Source organism: Syngnathus typhle, linkage group LG12 (assembly GCF_033458585.1).
Source record: "Syngnathus typhle isolate RoL2023-S1 ecotype Sweden linkage group LG12, RoL_Styp_1.0, whole genome shotgun sequence".
In the NCBI taxonomy this organism is placed as follows: Eukaryota; Metazoa; Chordata; class Actinopteri; order Syngnathiformes; family Syngnathidae; genus Syngnathus; species Syngnathus typhle.
In genome coordinates, this window is record NC_083749.1 from 9,774,920 (window position 1) to 9,795,499 (window position 20,580).

Consider the following 20,580-nt stretch of genomic DNA (forward strand, 5'->3'; position numbering starts at 1 on the left):
TGAGCACTCCAAAATGCCCCTAGGTGTGAGTGCGAGTGTGAATGGGTGTTCGTCTCTGTGTGCCCTGCGATTGGCTGGCAACCGGTTCATGACCGATGACTGCTGGGATAGGCTCCAGCACGCCCATGAGCCCTGTGGGGACAAGCGGTATAGAAAATGGATGGATGGTCGGATGGATGTTTTCATGAATATACATATCACACATCTGTACAACAGTTGGTTCGATTAAACATAGAGGCATGCATACACCACATTGGAATAGATTACGTCGCTTGTTAACAGTTGACCGGAGATCTTCAATGAAATTATTTCAATCAGGGTTAGTTCAAATGAATAATGATACCGTGTAAATTTAGCATGTATGTAATTTACATCTTCATCAGAGCAGTGGCTCCAGAAGGAGTGAAAAGCATCTAGCTGTAGATCATTTTGTGGTTCGTAAAACTGGCATATAGAAAATGGAAGAGACCGAGCAGAGGAATTTCAGTCGCCAAACTCAAGCCTGTGGATTTTAGAAAGATTGAGGTAAGGAGATGGACAGAAAGAGAGAGGAAATGCGAAAAGTAGAAATGAATGAGTGAGAGAGAGAAACAGGAGGGTCAAGCGAAGGGCAGGAAGAGTTTGAGAGCAATGGAGAGCAAGATGAGAAAGTGTGTCATCCATGACAGATTTGTATTCCACTGTTAGTGGCTGACCTGAGTAAACCCGTCGCACCCACACGCGCACACACACAAACACACACGCACAAACACACACGCACACACGCACAAACACTCCTGTTGAAGATTGGAATGTGGACTGTGTCCATGTATTTCGGATGACAGTGTAAAAGCATTCCTCAATGTGTGAGAGATAAAGTGTGGGTGCGTGTGTACGTGTGTGTGTGCATGCATGTGTGTGTCTGCGTGTGTGCATGTAGTCTGCAGGGGGATGGGATGTATATGTGGGTGTGGACCCTCTGTCTGTTACCATGGTGACAATGGACCTTCTAGTCTTCATTTTAGCGTGTGAAGGTAGCGATACATATTAAGTGTTTGCCTGACAGCACGAGAATGAAGACTTCCCCGCTTGACTGTGTGTGTGCATGATTTCAGTGATAAGGCATTGTGCTGTAGTAAAAAGATACAAGGGAGTATCCTGCCACAGGGTTTATATTTGAAGTTACACATAATTACATTCTAGAATATGGAGCTTTTTCATCAATATAAAAGAAAAGGAGGGAGTATTTACGTCTTTTTTTTTTAACTCATTTTACAACATTACTCTTGAAAACAAGTGCTTTACAAATTGTTTGAGTCTGAGAAAAAAATTGGACCCTATAATGACCGGGTCCAAAGTGAAAGTACTGGTGGTACAACAATTTGCTAAGAGTAAGATGTCCCATATCAACCTATTACATCCATTTATATGAATTGACTCCAAAATATGAATCGAAATGGTTACAGTGAGCTGAACATGCTGACTGCCTGCTGAGTATCAGTTCAAGCCACAGAAAGGGGTCACCAAAGTGACACCTACAAAGGGATTCAAAGCACCCGGAGACGACAGATTTAATGAAATTCCACTCTATAACACCTGTTTGATACGGCTAGAGTGTCAGACTGAGTTCTACCTTCCTTTCACCTTCACAGATACGGTGAATCAGAATAGCATAGAATACATGTATAATTCAAGTAGAACAAAATAGAATACACACAGGCAACGTGTTTAGAGGGTGAAAGCGAGCGATGACACTTCCACAGTCGGGTCTCTGCTGCTGACTGTGCTACAATATTCCCAGTCGTACTTTAGCTACTGTATTAACCCTCCTATATACCGTATTTTCCGGACTATAAGGCGCACCTAAAACCCTAAAATTTTCTCAAAAACTGACAGTGCGCCTTATAGTCCAGTCCACCTTGTATATGGACCAAATTCTTAAATTTAAACTGGCCCGAAGCATTGTGTGATGTAATCAATCATAAGTGGCCCGCTGAAGACTATGAATCATGAATCAAAAAGACTATGGATCATTATTTTGTGATTATAAAGTAATTTGTTGCGTCTGAAGTTGAAATAAAAAAGATAAAATGGAGAATGATTTGATTTGGATTAAAAATCTGACATGATGCATTAATGGTGCGCCTTATAGTCCGGTGCGCCTTATATAAGGACAAAGTTTTAAAATGGGCCATTCATTGAAGGTGCGCCTTATAGTCCGGTGCGCCTTATAGTCCGGAAAATACGGTAATTACAAATTTGGTCCTTGGGGTCAATTTGACCCCAGGCACATTTACCTTCAGAAAATAATTCATAATAATTTCAATTTATTATTGATGCAACCATCATTTGCGTATATGAAACCTAAGGCAAGGCACGGCAGCTTTGTTTGCATAGCACATTTCATACACATAGACTGGTTCATATAACTAAAGACATTTACAAATAAAAGAACTAAACACATCTTAAAACAAAATACTAAAATAAAAGGGAGCTTACTAAAATTACTAAAACAACATTAACTGGTAGAAAATTATTTTGGAAAATTGATTTTAAAAATGCTTTAAATTCCTCAATCATAGATATTGGGGGCATCGCTTTTAACTTGCATTTAATAGCATTCATACTTGGGGCTGACATTTCTGTTGGAAGCTTATTCCTTTTAAATACGTACATCATAACGTGCTGCTAAATGTATAGCTTCACCATGTTTACTTTGAACTCACGTCGCCACTAATTGACATTAGCGATACTATAAACTTATTTATTCCATTCCAAGTCTGTTCTACAGCTGCCTGCAAGCCTGTGTAAAGCCTTGCAGACTGGATTGATATGTTCTGATCGCTTTGTTCTGGTTACAACCCGAGCTGTGACGTTCTGAATGAGCTGTGGCTGTTTGAGGGAGTCCAGTCAGAAGATCATTACAAGAATAAAGTATGCTAATGGTGATAAAAGAGTTTCTCCTTGATTGCTTGAAACGTGCAGCATGGAAGCATGGGTGCATAATGTGTTTGATGAATTGAGTTCTAAAATGATTCAGAGGGTTCGATGCAGTCTGTTGTCATATTTATAAATCAAATACAATGACATCCACCTCACATGTCTGAAGATTAGAATGTCTCTACCTGCATCATAATCAATTCTATCAAAATTTCTGCTACATCCCCTGAGCAACAACTTAGACCTCCTTCGAGTTGGTCTAAAGATTAGTCTACTTTCAACCATTAAATTTTCAGGTAGACCGGGGTCATGCAAAGGCCATAGGCCCACTGGAGCAGTCAGTATGGGAATTTTGAATTTCCCCTTGTGGTACGAAGGCGTAAGTAAGGAGCATCCAAATGTTATCTTCAAAAGGTTCCGTACAGACAAATTGAAGGTCGCGAGGGCCACTTTGACATTCTTTGACTTTAAGTTCTGGTTACTCGACATATCTGTTTAATTAGCAACTTGTAATAAACCGAAAATCTTAAAATCACTTGTGAATCATAATTTGTAATTGAGGTGGTATATTCTCAAAGGAAGTGTTGTTATTCATGAGGCATTATCAAGAGAAAATTTGTTAATAGTTTAGTTTTAAATGGTTTATTTGCTTGTGCAGAAAAGCTGTACATACATTACTAGTCGTAGTTGTTAGGTACGTTGCACCATGGGGTGGATGCGATTGTTACAATCCTATCCACCTTTTTTAACATTCATACTCAATAGCATGCAATTTGTCTCAAATGTTATTTATGGTTTTATGCCCTGACTTGCTAAAAATGGACGGGAAGCAACAAGTAGCACCCAAGCCATAGATTGGACACAACTTTCTTAAGTCCTTTAGTGAATCATCCTTCCCTCATCAACTTACTTCATTTTTTTTTTTTTAATACATCACTTTTTTGTTTCTTATTAGGCCTCACAAGGCCTCTTCGCACTACCATTATATTGCAATCATTCATGTACTGTACAGCAGAAGATCTCAAACAGGAAAGCATGGATGAAGGGAAATATTCATCTTTCCTCCTTTCGTGGAGACTGATGTTTTTGCGACGCCTGCTTTTATCGATTGCAGAAAATGGAAGGTCATCCATATGGTGTGTGTGTGTGTGCTTGTTCTGCATGTGTGTGAATGTGTGTCCTAGCAAATCAATCAGGTGGAGTTGGAGGTTTGTACCTCACTGCCTCCACCTAAATGTGTCACCATGCTGTGTGTGCGTGTGTTGTCACTTACAACATTGATCTGCTTTGTGATGAAACACCTTGCCTTCATTCCCTTCCATCACTCATCATCGGGAGGAAGACAGCATGTTGAGTGTTTGTGTATGCATGACAAAGTTATTGACTGACTATTGTCGTTCAGACTGAGCTTTGCTCTTAGAAGCGTGCTTACAAAGGGAAAAAGCGTTGGCATAAAATAAATTGAACAAATACACTGCAAATTCATTGTTTTTAGATTTAGCTTATTCTTTTTTTATGGAACAACTTGGCTAAGCCACCATCATAAATCAAAGTGTCAATTCATGAATGTAGAAACGAATGAAATGTTTGACTTGACTTCCTCTACATAAACACACAATATAACATTTACCTGTGGCACCAAAATTCTCTGATGCAGTTCAGAGTCAGTATTTATCTTATTATGACAAAACATTGCAAGTTATAAAAAATATGTCATACCAGAGAGGCTGATTGTTAGATGTATTAATGTAGGAAGATCACTACAGGCAGCACCAACAAAGTGCCGTTTAATGTATTGTAGTCATTTATAAACCATCAAAACAAGAAGAAAGAAAGGAAGAAAAACAAAAAAATAAACAAACACAGTCAATCGGCAAAAAAAAATAATAAAAAAAGAAGGAAACAAACGAGGAAGGAAAAAGCGCTTAATGGAAGAGTATAAGTCTCGACAGGTGATTTGTTTAACATTAAATATTCCTCACTATATAAGGTCACAGATATGAGTACATTTATTTAAGAGAATAACTGAATCCAAAAGCAATCAACTGAAATAAACCAATGATAACTAAAACAGAGTAAAAAAAAAATATAGTACCTATTTTTTTTTAAACAGTTTTTGCTGGATCATTCAAACCATAGTTTTTTGGAGGGAAAGGCTGCTTCTGATAAAGATAAAGGGATTGATGGAAACCTTCAGTTCACTTCTTACTCTTTTAGGCTTCATGCAGAGACACTGGCGGAAATATGCTTGGGCCCCCCCAGGTGTCAGGTCAGATTATTGACTTTTGGAAAATTTTCAATTTTTTTCAGTATTTCTTTTCCCCATATTGCCCGCCGGCCCCCGTAGTGAACATAAAATGAATCTCGGTCAGCATTTCCAATGAATTCTTTGAGTTTGTAAAAAATATTTTTTGTTTGGTGAACCCCCTGAGATATGTTTGGCCACATCCAAACAGATTAATAAACTTGTTTGTCATTCTACAGTATCATTTCACATGGTTTGTTACAGAATTTGTTCCAATACACGATGAATTACAGCATTTAACAGGATGTCATGGCTGTTTGACTAGGGCAGTGAGCTCCTAATTGCTCATGATGAGCTAACACCAGCAGTGTGTGAATATGAGTATAAACGGGTGAATGAGCACTGAGGAGACATTGTGAATCACTTTGATTTATGTGAACATTAAGGTACCGTATTAATATAACTCACACTATCAGCTCTGCCAGAATTCCACTGCACATAGGAACCTTACATTGTGGTGTGGGTTGTCATAGCAACATCATGAAATTGCGACATAATCTTTAACATATAGCAGTCAGTACCAGTTGAAGGGATTTAAAGGGATTAATGCATGCATAAAATTTAGAGATGCAATGTTTATGGATGCGGCATTTAGACAAGGAAAAAGTATTTTCCTAGATTGACACTCAGTAAGTAGAGTGCAAACCTCTGCCAAAATTAAACACTTATAATTTGGATCGGCACCAAATAGTGCACCTTCATAAATAAGTACCTCTTACACAAAGACAACATTTTTGCTGAAATTACTTGCTGCAATATTATGGTAAGTATGGAAGATGCCTGGTAATTATGGCAAATAAAAAAAAATAAAAAGATGACTATATAGTCATCATACCGTAACCGTTTTTGTTTCTTCGTATTTTTAATTTCCAATTTGGGTCTTACTCACACAATTTTTAACACAAAATTAGCTGGTTTGATTTTGGGATTGTATTGTTTTCAACAAATTATTATTCACACAGAGCATCATATGGACTGGTAGATGGGAAGAAAATCACTTCAACAAAGTTCATTCTTCTTTCAAACATTTTGCACGAAGAACTGCGTGCACACTGTCTTAATAAAGTATTGATACCTCTGAAACATTTTACCTTACCAAATTTGTGAGTATTCTGTTGAGATTTTATTTTGTTGAATTTATCCGCCACACCTTAAAAGCCAGTGTAGGCACCACATTCAGCTCCCTTACACTTTTGAAGATGTCACGCTATATATGATTGGCTGAAAAGACAGTCCGGTGACGTTTAAGATTGTGCTTGGTCCTTTTTGCGCAAATAGGATTGTAGTTCAAACACGGACGATGTTTACGATAAAAAATTCTAAAAACAATGTGCAGTCGCTGGTTATTTGATTTATTGAGGCTTTCGACATTTGATTTTGATTTGATTTGTTTTTTCTAGGATTGTCTTTAGAAGCTTTCTTCGTGACACTGGTCCGTGACAATATTATCTGACAAAAATCCAGTCCATGGTGCTAAACAGGTTGGGGATTGCAGCTCGAGATGACACTGTAGGTTTAAATAAAGGGGTTTAGAAATGGCAAGTCAGTATATTTTCAGCCTAATGTTGAACAGACTGTGCCATCGAGAGGAGTCCAGATTTCAACTGGACTCCTCTCGATGGCACAACATCATGCTGTGCAATTGTTTTCCTTTTACAAGGATAGGAAAGCTGAAGAGAGTTGATGGGAAGATGAATGAAGCTAAATACAGGGCAATCCTGCAAGAAAACCTGCCAGAGGCTGCAAAAGGACATTTGTCTTCCAGCAAGATAATGACCTTCAACATAAAACCAGAGCCACGATGGAATAGTTAAACTGGAAGAAAATGTATGTGTGATAGTGGCCCAGTCAAAGTTTAGACTTAAATCTATGGCAAGACTTGAAAATCGCTGGCCACAAATGTTCTCCAATCTCCAATAAATCTGGCTGAGCTTGAACTATTCTGCAAATTATGGGGACAAAATTACATTGTAAAAATATGCAAAGCTGTTAGAGACATAACCCATCAAACCTTGCACCTATGGTTGCAGGGTAAAATGGGGCTGAATGGAGTGCATGCCAACTTTTTCAGATTTGTATTTCCCCAAAATGTTAAATCCATACATTATTTCTGTTCAGTGTGAAGTTTATGGTTTTAACGTGGCAAAATGTGAAAAACTCAAGTGGTGTGAAAATTAGAAAATCAATTTACAAATGCGGCAAAAGCATACACAATTTTGCGTAATCCACAAATCTTATTACAGTAACATTTCAAACATGTTTGTCCTTGATGTAATAAACCGGAATGATCATTTGATGGATTGGGGTCGTGGCTCAGACTGACTGTAGAAATAGCGGCTAACAAGCAATCTTAACCTTTTGAATGCAAACTTTGGATCACGGAAACATCACAAATTAAATACTATATTAAAAATCCGTGTGGTAGTTCAAAATCAAACGTGAAAAATCTAGCACAATTTTCCTTTGAAAAATATTACATTAAATAATGAATTCATGGACAGAATGAATGAACATTCATCTTTGACGGATTCAAACTAACGACATTGTTATATTTGCAGATCCGGGATGTGAAATCCTGTAAATGAAAACTAAACTGTCAAATGTCTTGTCATGTACTGATCTTTTTATGTCAATCCTAAAATTATCAATCTACCTACCTATAACAAAACAAAAAAATAGAGAAAATAAGATCACTGTCCCAGTACATAAAGGTAAGGGCTGCTCTGAGAGCTTGGATCATTACGGGGTGATGATAGCCCCCTGGTTTGACAGACACCCTACAATTCCTGCTTTCAGAGTCATTGCATCACGAATCTCAATGCACAATGGCGCAATGCTTGCCAGGAAAACACCTGGAATTACTACCCTGAATTTTGCAGTGAAGCCCAAATCTTTTATTAAAAATTACTGGCACGCCAACAAAACCCCTTTTGCAGTCCGACAGATAACACAGCTCTCTCGGGATAAATGAACAAATGAGCAACTATATGCCATCCATCCATTTTCTATACTGCTAATCCTGTTCGGAATTGCAGGGAGATGGAGCCTATCACTGCCAAATTGGCCACCAATTAATCATAAGCATGTAGAGTCAGAAAACCATTTCCACTCATATTCACAACGTCAGGCAGTAGGAAACTGAACCCACATGGCGTCTATCTCAATCAAGTGTAAGTACCAGTATATCATCCATGACCAAAAAACATACACATGAAAGCAAATTCAAAAACAAGAGAGGGGATCTGTATTATAACATATGATAGCTCCCTCACTATCATCTAGAGTAGGGGTGTCCAAACTACGGACCGCGGGCCAACTGCGGCCCGCGGTCCAGTTTTTATTGGCCCCCGAGACCCTTCACGTTACTAAATATGGCCCTCCTTGCAAAAAGTTTGGACACCCCTAATCTAGAGGAAGGGTAAAATTGGGCTTTACAGTCTACCCAAATTTAATGTGGATCAATTGTTGACGTGCTATTATGTAGTAGATTCTCTTATCATTTATTCATATATATATTTTTATATTGGTGTATTTTCACACAGACCTGGTATGCAGACATTTGTTTAGAAACTGAAAGACATCTAAACGTCACGATTTGTCAATGATATGTTGCAATTCTAATGCTTTCCAATACAAAGATGGTATTCAGTCACACATAGAGGTGGATATTTAGGTGTTTGTTTGTGTTTGTGTGTGTGCGTGTGCATGTGTGTGTATACGTTTGTGTGCATGCGTGTGTGTGTGTGCATGTGTGTGTGTATGTGTGTAGTGTGTGGTGTGGGGTTTTACGGGCAGCTGGCTGAAATGAGCCCTGAAATTGAGTGCAGGGAGAAAAAGAGAAGTATGAATTTTGAAGCAGGGTGAAGTTGGAGAGTGAACAAGCACAGCAACCTCTTCTGCATAAATAGAGGTTAACAAAGACAGCCACACATCAGATGAGGAAGTGAGATTTGGGTTTTATGATTGACTTTCTTTCAGATTTTAGGTGTCAATTACCATCAAACATGGGAATGCTCTTCTCCTTAAGGAGTAGTAAAACACCAGAGCAAGTAATTATTACCTAGATGACTGATATACATAGAATAATGGACAGTCCAATACAAAATGAATGATTAAAGCCAATAAAATATCTACTATATAAAAATTACTGTATTTTCCGGACTATAAGTCGCTCCTGAGTACAAGTCGCACCAGCCATAAAATGCATAATAAAGAAGGAAAAAAAACATATATAAGTCGCACCGGAGTACAAGTCGCATTTTGGGGGCAACTTTACTTGACAAAGTCCAACATTAAGAACTGACATGAATAGGCAACAACAGGCTAAACGATACGGTATACTAACGTTACATAAACACAAACAAGGAACTAAAAACTTGCCTGACGTAACATATTACCAGTTATTCAAATAACTATAAAATAATTATTAAGTTTATCAAACCATCCTCCAAATCATTAAATCCATCAAAATCTTCGTCCTTTGTGTCACTTAGAAACAACGCCACTGCTGACTCCGGAAGTACTACAAGCGGCGCTGAGGTCAGACTCATTGTCGATCGCAGTTCCAATTATTACACAGGCCTAGTGCGCCCTGCGGTTCAAAGTGAAAATAACTTGTGAAGTGATCAACTATACTAGGAAGTAAGTAATGTGTTAATGATCAAGTAATAACGTGTTAATAATTTCACATATAAGTCGCTCCTGATTATAAATCGCACCCCTGGCCAAACAATGGAAATAAACTGCGACTTATAGTCCGAAAAATACAGTATATAGATTCTTTACATGTGAAAAAATGTGATTTGATTGTCAAGGTCAGACTGTTAATAGCTGCTTACAGAATAGTTGGTTTCTTTGTTTAAAAAAATAAATATAATATAAAACACATAAAGTGCAAAACCTGCATAGACATTCGCCAGCTGAGCTTCAGGGTATGATTTAAGAATACATTTTTTTATTATAGTATTGCCTTTTTTTATTCTTGCAAAGGTTGTGTCAATTTAATGCATTGATTGTTTTTCTTAAATAACAAAAAAATGGAAATAATGTAACACTTGGCAGTCTAAAATTCTCAGTGGAAACCAAACTCCCTTAAAGGCAGGAGAAACAATATAAATGCAGAGTAGCTTGTAGAAAGTCAACATATTGATGGATAAACAGAAGGTTCCTTGTGTTTGTGTGTATGTGTGTGTGTATGTGTGTTGGTGGATGCACGTGTCTGTGCATCTGGTTTGTATTCAGACAGATTGCAGTGTTCTGTCAACATTCATTGTGACTTTAGTTGTGCTGTTCTTCTTTTGTGTCTGACGATTATTTTGCTTACTCATCCATTCCTGGCCAAGACATTGTGCTTGCTACTTGCACCCTCTTTGGCTTTCTGGCCGGTTCGCCGAGCAGGAACAATTCCACCATTCTGTATGCTGTATTAGATGCTGTATTAACACTCCTCACTTGTCACAACCTACTCTTTCTTCTGGTGTTACATTTTCAAGCTATTTAGAAATGAAATTGTCTTTTTACGGACGACCTATCACCTGGTGTTGGTCTCCTCTTACTTGTGAGTGTGCTTTTAGTGTCATGTACAGAAATTAAGCAACAAGTACTTTGATCCTAGTAGCAAATTGGATTTCAATCAGTTAATGATGCAGAAGAGATTAGCAGTGCCTGGGATGTTTAATGTCAGTTTTATCTTTAAATGCTTCATTTGGTTTGCGTGTGTGAGTTGTTTTCCCCCAAACTATCATGCATTCATCTATTTTCTGTAATACTTTTCCTCTTTAGGGTCACAGGTGAGCTAAAGCCTATCCCTGTTGGCATGAGGCATGAGAGAGTCTAGTCTGGTCTCCATTGGGACAAATGGCACATATGGAAAAATAGGAAGACAATATAATGTCAGGGTCGTAAAAGTTGCAAAGTTTAGCAACATCGTTGAGAAATGCAGTGACCGTGTCGCTTTGACTTGGCAACACCCAAGACACAATTATTAGCGGTTGCTCTTTTGTACCACTCACACCTGCACTTCAAAATAAAAGCACTTTCAAAATAAAAACAACATATATTTTGACTTTATAAAGACTGCAAAGACAGTCATTCTATTCTATTCTTTGTGCTCTGAAATTGACTGTCCTAAGGCAGGAGGCAATTTCAATGTACTGATGTCTCTGTGAAGAAGAGCAGCAACATGAAGTTGTGTGCTCTTTCTTGTATGCCCCACTCAGAGAAGCACATATCACACTTGATCTGTGGTTTTATGTGATCAGCAAAACCAACTGTCGTGCATACTAAATATTAACTGTCCGTTTGTTCGCCCATCTGTCCGTCCGTACATCCATCCATCCATCCATCCATCCATCCATCCATCCATCCATCCATCCATCCATCCATCCATCCATCCATCCATCCATCCATCCATCCATCTGGGTGACTATCTAGTCACCAGCCAATCGCAGGGCATAAATACCAACTACAATAGAAATTAAAAATAAACACATAAAGCGCCGTACTGGTCAGCACTCCCGCCTCACAGTTCAGAGGGTGCGGGTTCAATTCCACCTCTAGCCGTCCCTGTGTGGAGTTTGCATGTTCTCCCCGTGCCTGCATGGGTTTTCTCCAGGCACTCCGGTTTCCTCCCACATCCCAAGAACTTGCAAGGTAACCTTATTGAGCACTCCAAATTGCCTGTAGGTGCATGTGTGGATGGTTGCTCGTCTTTGTGTGCCCTGCGATTGGCTGGCAACGGGTTCAGGGTGTCGCCTGCCTACTGCCCGATGACTGCTGGGATAGGCTCCAGCACGCCCGTGACCCCCTGGGGACAAGTGGTACAGAAAATGGATGGATAAATAAATCACAGTCCAGAGAATCTAAATTGAAAATAATTATGTGATCAAACACTTGCTCCAAGAAAAGTTTTAAAAACCTTATTTGATTTTTTGTTGGCTCCCAAATGCAGTGGATGTAGCTAAGATAAATATTTAGTTTGTATTGATACAAATAAATTAGGAGTTTACATAAGGGTCCATGACCCTGTTGATGTTTTGTTTTGTAATGGTGTTCCCTCTCTCTAAAGCAGTGCTTCTCAAATAGTGTGGCGCGCCCCCCTTGTGCTATACCTGGGGGGGCGCGTGTGACCCTGGGGAACAGGCTTTTTTTTTGGCAGTACTAGAATAAAGTGTAATTGCGCATCTACTACAATAGTGGCACCCTCATTGTTACTTCTGTCACGTTTGCGACAGTGCAACATTTTACGATTTACAAGACAACAGGTTTGCCTTGGTTAGCAGTGTTGAGTCAACAGAAAGCTCCGACTACGTCCCGTCTATAGCCTCCGTTATTCAACATAACAACCACCAACATGAAAATGTTTTTAACAGGGATGAAAAGAAAAGCGGAGAGAAACAAAGATAATGAAGCAAAAGAAAGTCAGCCGAAAGCTAAGACAAGGAAATACGACGAAACGTATTTAGCGCTTGGCTTCACTGTGAGTACAGTTGGAGAAGAGGAAAGATTTTTTTTTTTTTTTTAGTTTTTGTAGTTTATTAGTTATTATAATTATTAAATATTATTTATTGATTTGATTTAATTTTGCAATGGTGCAATTAGTTGGTCAAACATGTTTACAGTTTAAACAAGGATTTATTTATTCTTAATTTCAGGCATTGATGCACTCAAAATCTTTTCTGTTGCAGACTTAAAACACGATTTGATAAAGTTATTCTTTGTAAGTTTGACCATCTGTCTTTCTTTTTTTCTTTAATGTTAATAAGGATGAAATGTTATGCAGAGATGGATAGTCACGGTGGGGAGTGGGGGGCGCGAATAGTTTTCTTCTTGCTAGGGGGGGGGCGTAACAGAAAATAATTGAGAAGCACTGCTCTAAAGTGAGAAATGGAACTGTTTGTGTGTTTTTTTATTTATTTTTTGGTATTCCAGCCACAAGGATTTTATTTCCTAAAATGTCTCTATTATGCATTTCTTTACAATCAAATACAGTTCTCATGTGTCTTAATTGAAGGTTTGACTGGTTTCAGTAAAAATACACCAAGGATGAAGGATGGACACTTAACATCCACTTTCAAACTCCCCGGATCCCAGTAGGACACAGTGCCCTTAGCATTTGCCTAAAGTGCCTAACTGGCGAGACGGCTCTGCTGCAGGGCATGCCGACTTTGTAGTGTCGTGATAATTAGACACTACCCCCTTTAAGAGACGGAGGAAGTGAGAGGGCATAAAACAGAGAGCGGGAGAGTTGTAACAAAACAGAACGAGCGAGGAGTCAATGTTGCACTACCTGTAACTATGAATGAAAGTTATTAAAGCTTCAACTTCAAAGATCTAAACTGAGAGGACATCCAGTTTCTACAATGGCGACGAGGATATTGCGCGACTGACGTAAATGGATCCCCGCGACGGAGTTTCTACCGCTCACAACTGTTAGCCTGCTGGAGCGCAGGATAGCCGCTTTGCTGGTGACGGTCTCGTGAGTAAACGGCCGTATGGCGGACGTAGTTTGATGCTGGAATATCTCCGGTACGAAGCTGTTTTACTATCTGGCCTCGCATCTTAAGAAAGAAGACGCCATCGTCTAGCTAATGACGCTCGCACTATAGTCGGGAGAGACGTGCTATTGCCTATCGCAGACGAAGGGGCTAGCAACGGCTACACACGTGGACGTGACTGGACGGTGGTATTCCTGTGGGAAGACAAAGAAAACGCTGTCGAACAAACCCTATTGTGACAATGGCGGGTGTGGCTGGATTACCCGCATTCCCCCTTTTTGATGTACACGCAGAGTCGGCTTCCCTTTCCCTGAAATGGACGAAGTGGATGAGGAGATTTGAGACATTTCTCACGGCGGCTGCCATAACTGATAAAACAAGAAAAAAGGCTATGCTTCTGTACTACGCTGGGGAACAAGTGCAGGATATCTTTGAGACTTTTCCTGAAAGAGGCCAACCAGGTGATTTCGATAAGGCAGTACAACTGCTCACCGAATATTTCAGTCCAAGTCATAATGTAGAATATGAAATCTATGTATTTAGACAATCAAAACAAAACCCAGGTGAAACTGTTGATGCTTTTCACACCAGACTGAGACAGCTATCTCAGAATTGTGAATTCACTAATGTAGACAAGGAAATTAAGTCTCAGATAATACTCTGCTGCACATCATCACGTCTCAGGAGAAGGGCACTGAGAGACCCGGACATGACTCTGAAAGGTCTATTGGATCTGGCCCGAGCTTTCGAGACATCGGAACTTCAGGCGTCTGGCATTGAAAACAATCGAGATACTGGACATGTTGCAGCCATGCTCTATTCAAGACGCAGAGGATGGAACACCTCTGAACGCCGTATGGAAAACATGGACCGTAGAGATCAGCCAGGGATGAAATGTAGGAATTGTGGAGGTGCGTTTCCTCATCAGGGTGGTCAGGCAGCATGTCCAGCGAAAGGTCTACAGTGTCGGACATGTGGAAAATTCAACCATTTCGCCCGCTGCTGTCTCTCCGGCCCTGGCATGAAGGTGAAACACCGTCAACATGGACAGAAAATGGAACCGACACAGAGCGCACAAGAGGTGTCGTGGCCTAACAGGCGCAGACAAATCAAAACTATTGTTGCTGACGGTGCTGACACCGCGCCCATAAGTCATCTCGCGGCTGATGACTCGAGCACGGATGATGAGTACATCTTTGTCACTAGAGCTGCGGAGGGGAGAAAACCACCAGTGAGGTCAGTCATGGTAACTGGTGAATACATTGATGTTCTTGTTGATTCGGGAGCCTCAGCTGATCTCCTGGATCGAAGAGCCTACGGCGCGTTGAAAACGAAACTCAAACTGGAGCAGTCAAGCAAAAGGATATACCCTTATGGTACAAACGTTCCCCTTTCCCTTCGTGGTAAGGTCACCACAACAGTCTCTGCCAATGGGAGAACAGCTCAGGCAGCATTCTACGTTGTTGATGGAGACCACGGCTCGCTGCTGGGCCATGACACTGCAACTAAACTAGGTCTCATACAGGTGCAACCTTACAAGCTCAAAATTGTTCACAAACCTGGAAGATCAAACTCGGCAGACTACGTGTCACGCCATCCACAAACACTTCACACGCCCAGTATCACAGATGACGTGGACACTGGAATGCATGTCTCCGTCATTGCTACACATGCAGTACCCAAGACTGTGCATCAACCGCTGCGAATGTCTGAACTCCCACAGGGGCCTTGGGAGGATGTTGCAGTGGACTTCTGTGGCCCCTTTCCTTCAGGTGACTACCTGTTAGTCCTCATGGATGAGTGTTCGAGGTTTCCCTTTGTGGAGATTATGCCATCTACATCGGCATGCAGACTCATCCCTGTCATGGACAAAATCTTTTCGACAGTGGGAATCCCAAAAGTGGTGAGAAGCGGTAATGGGCCCCCATTCTCGAGCAAGGCTTTTTCGGACTTTGCAAGATACCTTGGATTCCACCACAGGAAGGTAACCCCCTACTGGCCACAGGCCGACACTGCAGTTGAAAGGTTCAACAGGACTCTGACCAAAGCGATCCACACAGCTACGCTGGAAGGCAAGCCGTGGAAGCAAGAGCTGTACAAGTTCCTCAGGGACTACAGGGCAACACCTCATCATACCACCAACCGGCCTCCGGCTGAGGTGTTCTATGGTCGGCCCATAAGTATAAAGCTGCCGTCCATCTCTCATCCCCCCAGTGATGATGATCTCCGTCGGACAGATGGATTGAGGAAGGACAAAATGAAGAAGTATGCGGACGAAAGGAGGAACGCATCACACTCTGTGCTCAAGGAGGGTGATGTTGTCCTAATACAACAGAGGAAGACGGGAAAACTTGTGACGCCCTTCAACCCAAACCCCTACAAAGTCATCGCAGTGAACGGAACGATGGTCACTGCACAGAGACAGGACCACAGACTCACAAGACATAGATCGCACTTCAAACTCTTGAAGCACAAACCGGAAGTCCCATTCACAACAGGAGACGGTGATAACTGTGATGACGACAGTGTTAATGGACAAGCAGGTGATCCCGAACACGTTAACCTTGAAACCAGGAGGCGACGCCCTGTGAGGGTAAACAGACGACCGCCTCAGACTCATCACTGAGATATAGCAAAGGCCATAGAGTGATGAGACACTGACAAATTCTCGCCACCGTTATGTTTGTTATCGACACAAGAGTAATGTGTGTTCAGTACTGCTCAGAGATGTTAAGCTTAGTTATTTGTTAAAGTGTTTGTATATCTGATTTTGAATTCATAGTATAATACGGAATCACAATTTTACATGACTGTATTTTGGAAACCACTTTATTTCAATTGTACATTCTGTCAGGGTAAGTAAAGCTGAAACTAAGGAAGGACATTTCATTTAAAAGAAAAGGAGAGATGTAGTGTCGTGATAATTAGACACTACCCCCTTTAAGAGACGGAGGAAGTGAGAGGGCATAAAACAGAGAGCGGGAGAGTTGTAACAAAACAGAACGAGCGAGGAGTCAATGTTGCACTACCTGTAACTATGAATGAAAGTTATTAAAGCTTCAACTTCAAAGATCTAAACTGAGAGGACATCCAGTTTCTACAGACTTGAGAAAGGCTTTCAATTACCAGGGCAACTAGAGGCACAGCTCAGGAATGGCTACTTGTTGAGCCCAGAGTCTTAAAATGAGAGTACTAACTGAAGTGTCTGCGGCACAATCGAGTATGTGCCAATTATTCTCATAAAACCCCAAGAAAATATTGCAGCCCTGCTTAGCTTTTCATTAAGATGTTATTATTTTTTTGGTTTCTTTTCTGGCTTACAGTAGCTGCCAAGTAATGGGCTTGCTTAGGCATTGCAGAAAGTACATTCAAAAAGAGAATAGGTTTTCCAGTAAATAAGTAATTAAGGATAGGTTCAGCAAGAAAAAAAAAAAGGTGAATTTGACCCTCCTAGCTTAGCGTGGGCATATGTGCATCTTGAAAGGGACATCTTTCACATCAATGGGCTTGAGTGTTGACCGTTGAAATATTTAGCACTGTAAGAAAACTTCTCTTTACACAAAAAAGGTCTCTGGATGAACAAGATAAATTCCATCCATCCATTTTCTGTACCGCTTGTCCCCACGAGCGTTTTTTATTTGGCGTGCTCAATCAGCTTACCATGCATGTTTTTGAGAAGTGGGAGGAAACCGGAGTGCCCGGAGAAAACCTATGCAGGTTCGGGGAGGACATGCAAACTCCACACAGGGAGGGTCAGAGGTGGAATCAAAATTACAGCCTCTGAACTGTGAGGCGGACGTGCTATCCAGTGTGACACCTAGATAAATTCCACTATATCAAATTACCGTATTTTCCGGACTATAAGGCGCACCGGAGTATAAGGCGCACCCTCAATGAATGGCCCATTTTAAAACTTTGTCCATATATAAGGCGCACCGGACTATAAGGCGCACCATTAATGCAATCACAATTTAATAACTTGAAATAGTGGAAACAATAACAATATGTCAATAATGTTAATATCACACAACACACAAAATAAACATGTAAAGCTTACTTTAATAAGTACAAAACAAAACACTCAGATAGATCGGTAAACTTAAAAAGATAAAGTTCCATCCATCCATCATTCTCTATTTGGTCCATATATAAGGCGCACCGGACTATAAGGCGGCTTTTGAGAAAATTTGAGGTTTTTAGGTGCGCCTTATAGTCCGGAAAATACGGTACTATGCAGATAATACTTTGTTTTTTGATCAGTGACACCAAAATGTGTGTGATATTCCCCAATAATTACAGTAAGGGGTGATAGCCTACATGATTCAAGTGACACGATTAGGATTTTTTGATTATTCGATTTAGATATGCGTCATGGTGGCAGAAAGCAGAAAAAAATACATGTGATTTGATCATATCCATATACTAGTGTTGTCACAAGACCAATATTCTGATTTGGATTCTATATGTGCTTAAAGTACCTCAATACAGGTACCGAAACAGTACCTTGATAAAAAATCTAAAAAATCAGCCGAACTTGCAAAAATAAACTGACAATTTTTTTCATATTTTTTAAAATTATTATTAATTCAAAATATTAGGATATGCTTCATCATAAAATAACAGTTTAAACATTAACACTTCACACCGGCTTATATAAACATAATTCAACATTATTGAACATAAAAAATAATGCCTGGCTTTTTATGTAGTGTGACGTCTATTCTAATATAGTATTGAGCAAGTTATGAGGATTTTCATGTCCAGAAATGCAGCTGTATAATCTCCATCCTGTTTGGACACCCAAATTAGCACATTTGGAAGTTAAAAATGCACTTTTAATTTGAAATGTGAGCTCAATGCCTGCATCCTGTATAAATGTCAATTTAAATGCATTTATGCATTCACTGTTTAAGCTATTATATTGCATATCATATTTGACCTATTTGACTGCAGTTCAAGTCAACTATTGTTGATATTAACAATAAAGTTTCACTGTTAGTGTCAGGCAAATTAGTTCATATAATTGCTAATGAGGACAATGCTTTAAGTGTGTGTGTGTGTGTGTGTGTGTGTGCGTGCGTGTGTGTTGTCCGCCCCCAAGTCGTGAAATGCCCTGTCAAATTCTACAAATTGGGAACAAAATAATCCACACTCTGACTTTTTAAGGGGAGTGCAGTGTTAATTCACAGCCTGAAACTGGATGCTGGTCAGCAAGCTGCTTAGCCAGTTTGGACGTATTCCCACCTCGAGCCACGATAGTTTTAAAACAAGCCTTATAGACAGATTTTGCCATGTCGGTCACTTTGCTGTCCAAGAGTTCCAAAAAGTTCAGTTTGACACTTTGTGCATTATGCTTTTCAATAAGCGATGCGACAGCGAGGCCTTCTCTGCTTGAAGCCAACTTTTTGTTTTATGGTGGTGAAAGCTGAACCATTTTGTCGTTTCCATCTTCTCACAGTGCATACATGCAGAAGCACACCTGCCAAGCACTTAAAGGCATTTCCCACATTTCAGTAGACAGTATTTTTTTAAAAATCTGATGCTAAAAAAAATGATACCATGCCGCCAAGATATCACGGTACTATACTGGTACCATAACCCTGTATAACACAGTGCAGAAGTGAATAGCAAGGCATGTATAAAAATGATGTTGCTCAATGTTGTCACTTGTGTTTGTTTTTAGTGTGTACTCGTTCATTGACATGAGCCCCTACTAAATGTATAAGCGCAGTATCATCTGATATTGGTAACATTAAAGTAGATTTAATGTCATGATTATCTTTTCGCCTCTAAGTTTTAAGGATTGCTTAGTATATGAGATGCCTATGTCTATGTTTACCTACTTAAATTGTCTTACTAACTACTGGATATATATGCAAGAATTTCTGCCACTATTTTTTCTTGTCTTGGATCTTCTTTACCATTCTTCTTCTTCCTCCTTTTTCTTCCTTCTTGTCTCTTCTTTTATGTTCCTGATTTGTTCCTATCATCCATTATTTTATCCTTTTGTGTTTACTTTGCTTTGCCACCTCATTGCTGCTCCTCTCCTCCATTTCCTGCTGCGATGCTCTCCCTGTCCTCCCCGCATCTGGTCCCTCCCTCTACCCTGTATGAACCGTTCACAGAAGCCACACCCACTCAGTATAGACCTGTCCACACACCTCCTCCTCCCCGCCCGCCTCCTGCTCCGCCTGCTCCTTCTGGCACCCCTTTGACTTACACCTCCTCCTCTGATCCCCCACCAGTGTCCCCCAGCCCAGGCGTTGCCCTTCCCTCTGCCCCCCGCGACCTGGTCCCTGTCCTAGTGTCCAGCCGATTTGTCCGACTCAGCTGGCGACCCCCAGAGGACACCGGAGGATCTATACAGACTTACGGTGTTTATTACTCCAAAGATGGCATTGAGAGGTAAGACTACTTTATTTGTCTTAATTCACTGTGTCTTTGATTCTATATCTGTAACTTCCAGCCAAAGAGTTTCATGTGTCACATAAGCAGTTGATATACAGGAACACATTTGTTTCGGCTCCCATCTTTCAAAAACTTTTTGCCACTTTTCCTTAACTCAAATATGATCATTTTTCAACTGTATGTAAAATGAAAATACTTCCTATTTCAAAGGAGACGTGTTCATCAAAATCGGTATATATGTACACTACCGTTCAAAAGTTTGGGGTCACAAAATTGTTTGGGTGACCCCAAACTTTTGAACGGTAGTGTAAATATTATTATAATAAAATATTATGAATTAAATATTATAAATTATATCTTATATTTGTATAAGATTATATATAATCTATGAATATAAATATACATATATATTATAAGATTGTTTACACAGAAGATTATATATATATAATATAT

At 40.0% G+C, this 20,580-nt stretch overlaps 1 protein-coding gene across 3 annotated transcripts in view; it reads left to right on the forward strand.

Annotated features, from left to right (window-relative positions):
* dcc (DCC netrin 1 receptor) overlaps positions 1-20,580 on the forward strand; it is a 209,266-nt gene that overhangs the window by 98,155 nt on the left and 90,531 nt on the right. For all 3 annotated transcript variants that reach the window (XM_061293406.1, XM_061293404.1, XM_061293405.1), the window contains exon 8: positions 19,965-20,124. In XM_061293406.1, coding sequence (XP_061149390.1) covers positions 19,965-20,124 — 160 coding nt within the window. The remainder of the gene's footprint in view (positions 1-19,964; positions 20,125-20,580) is intronic.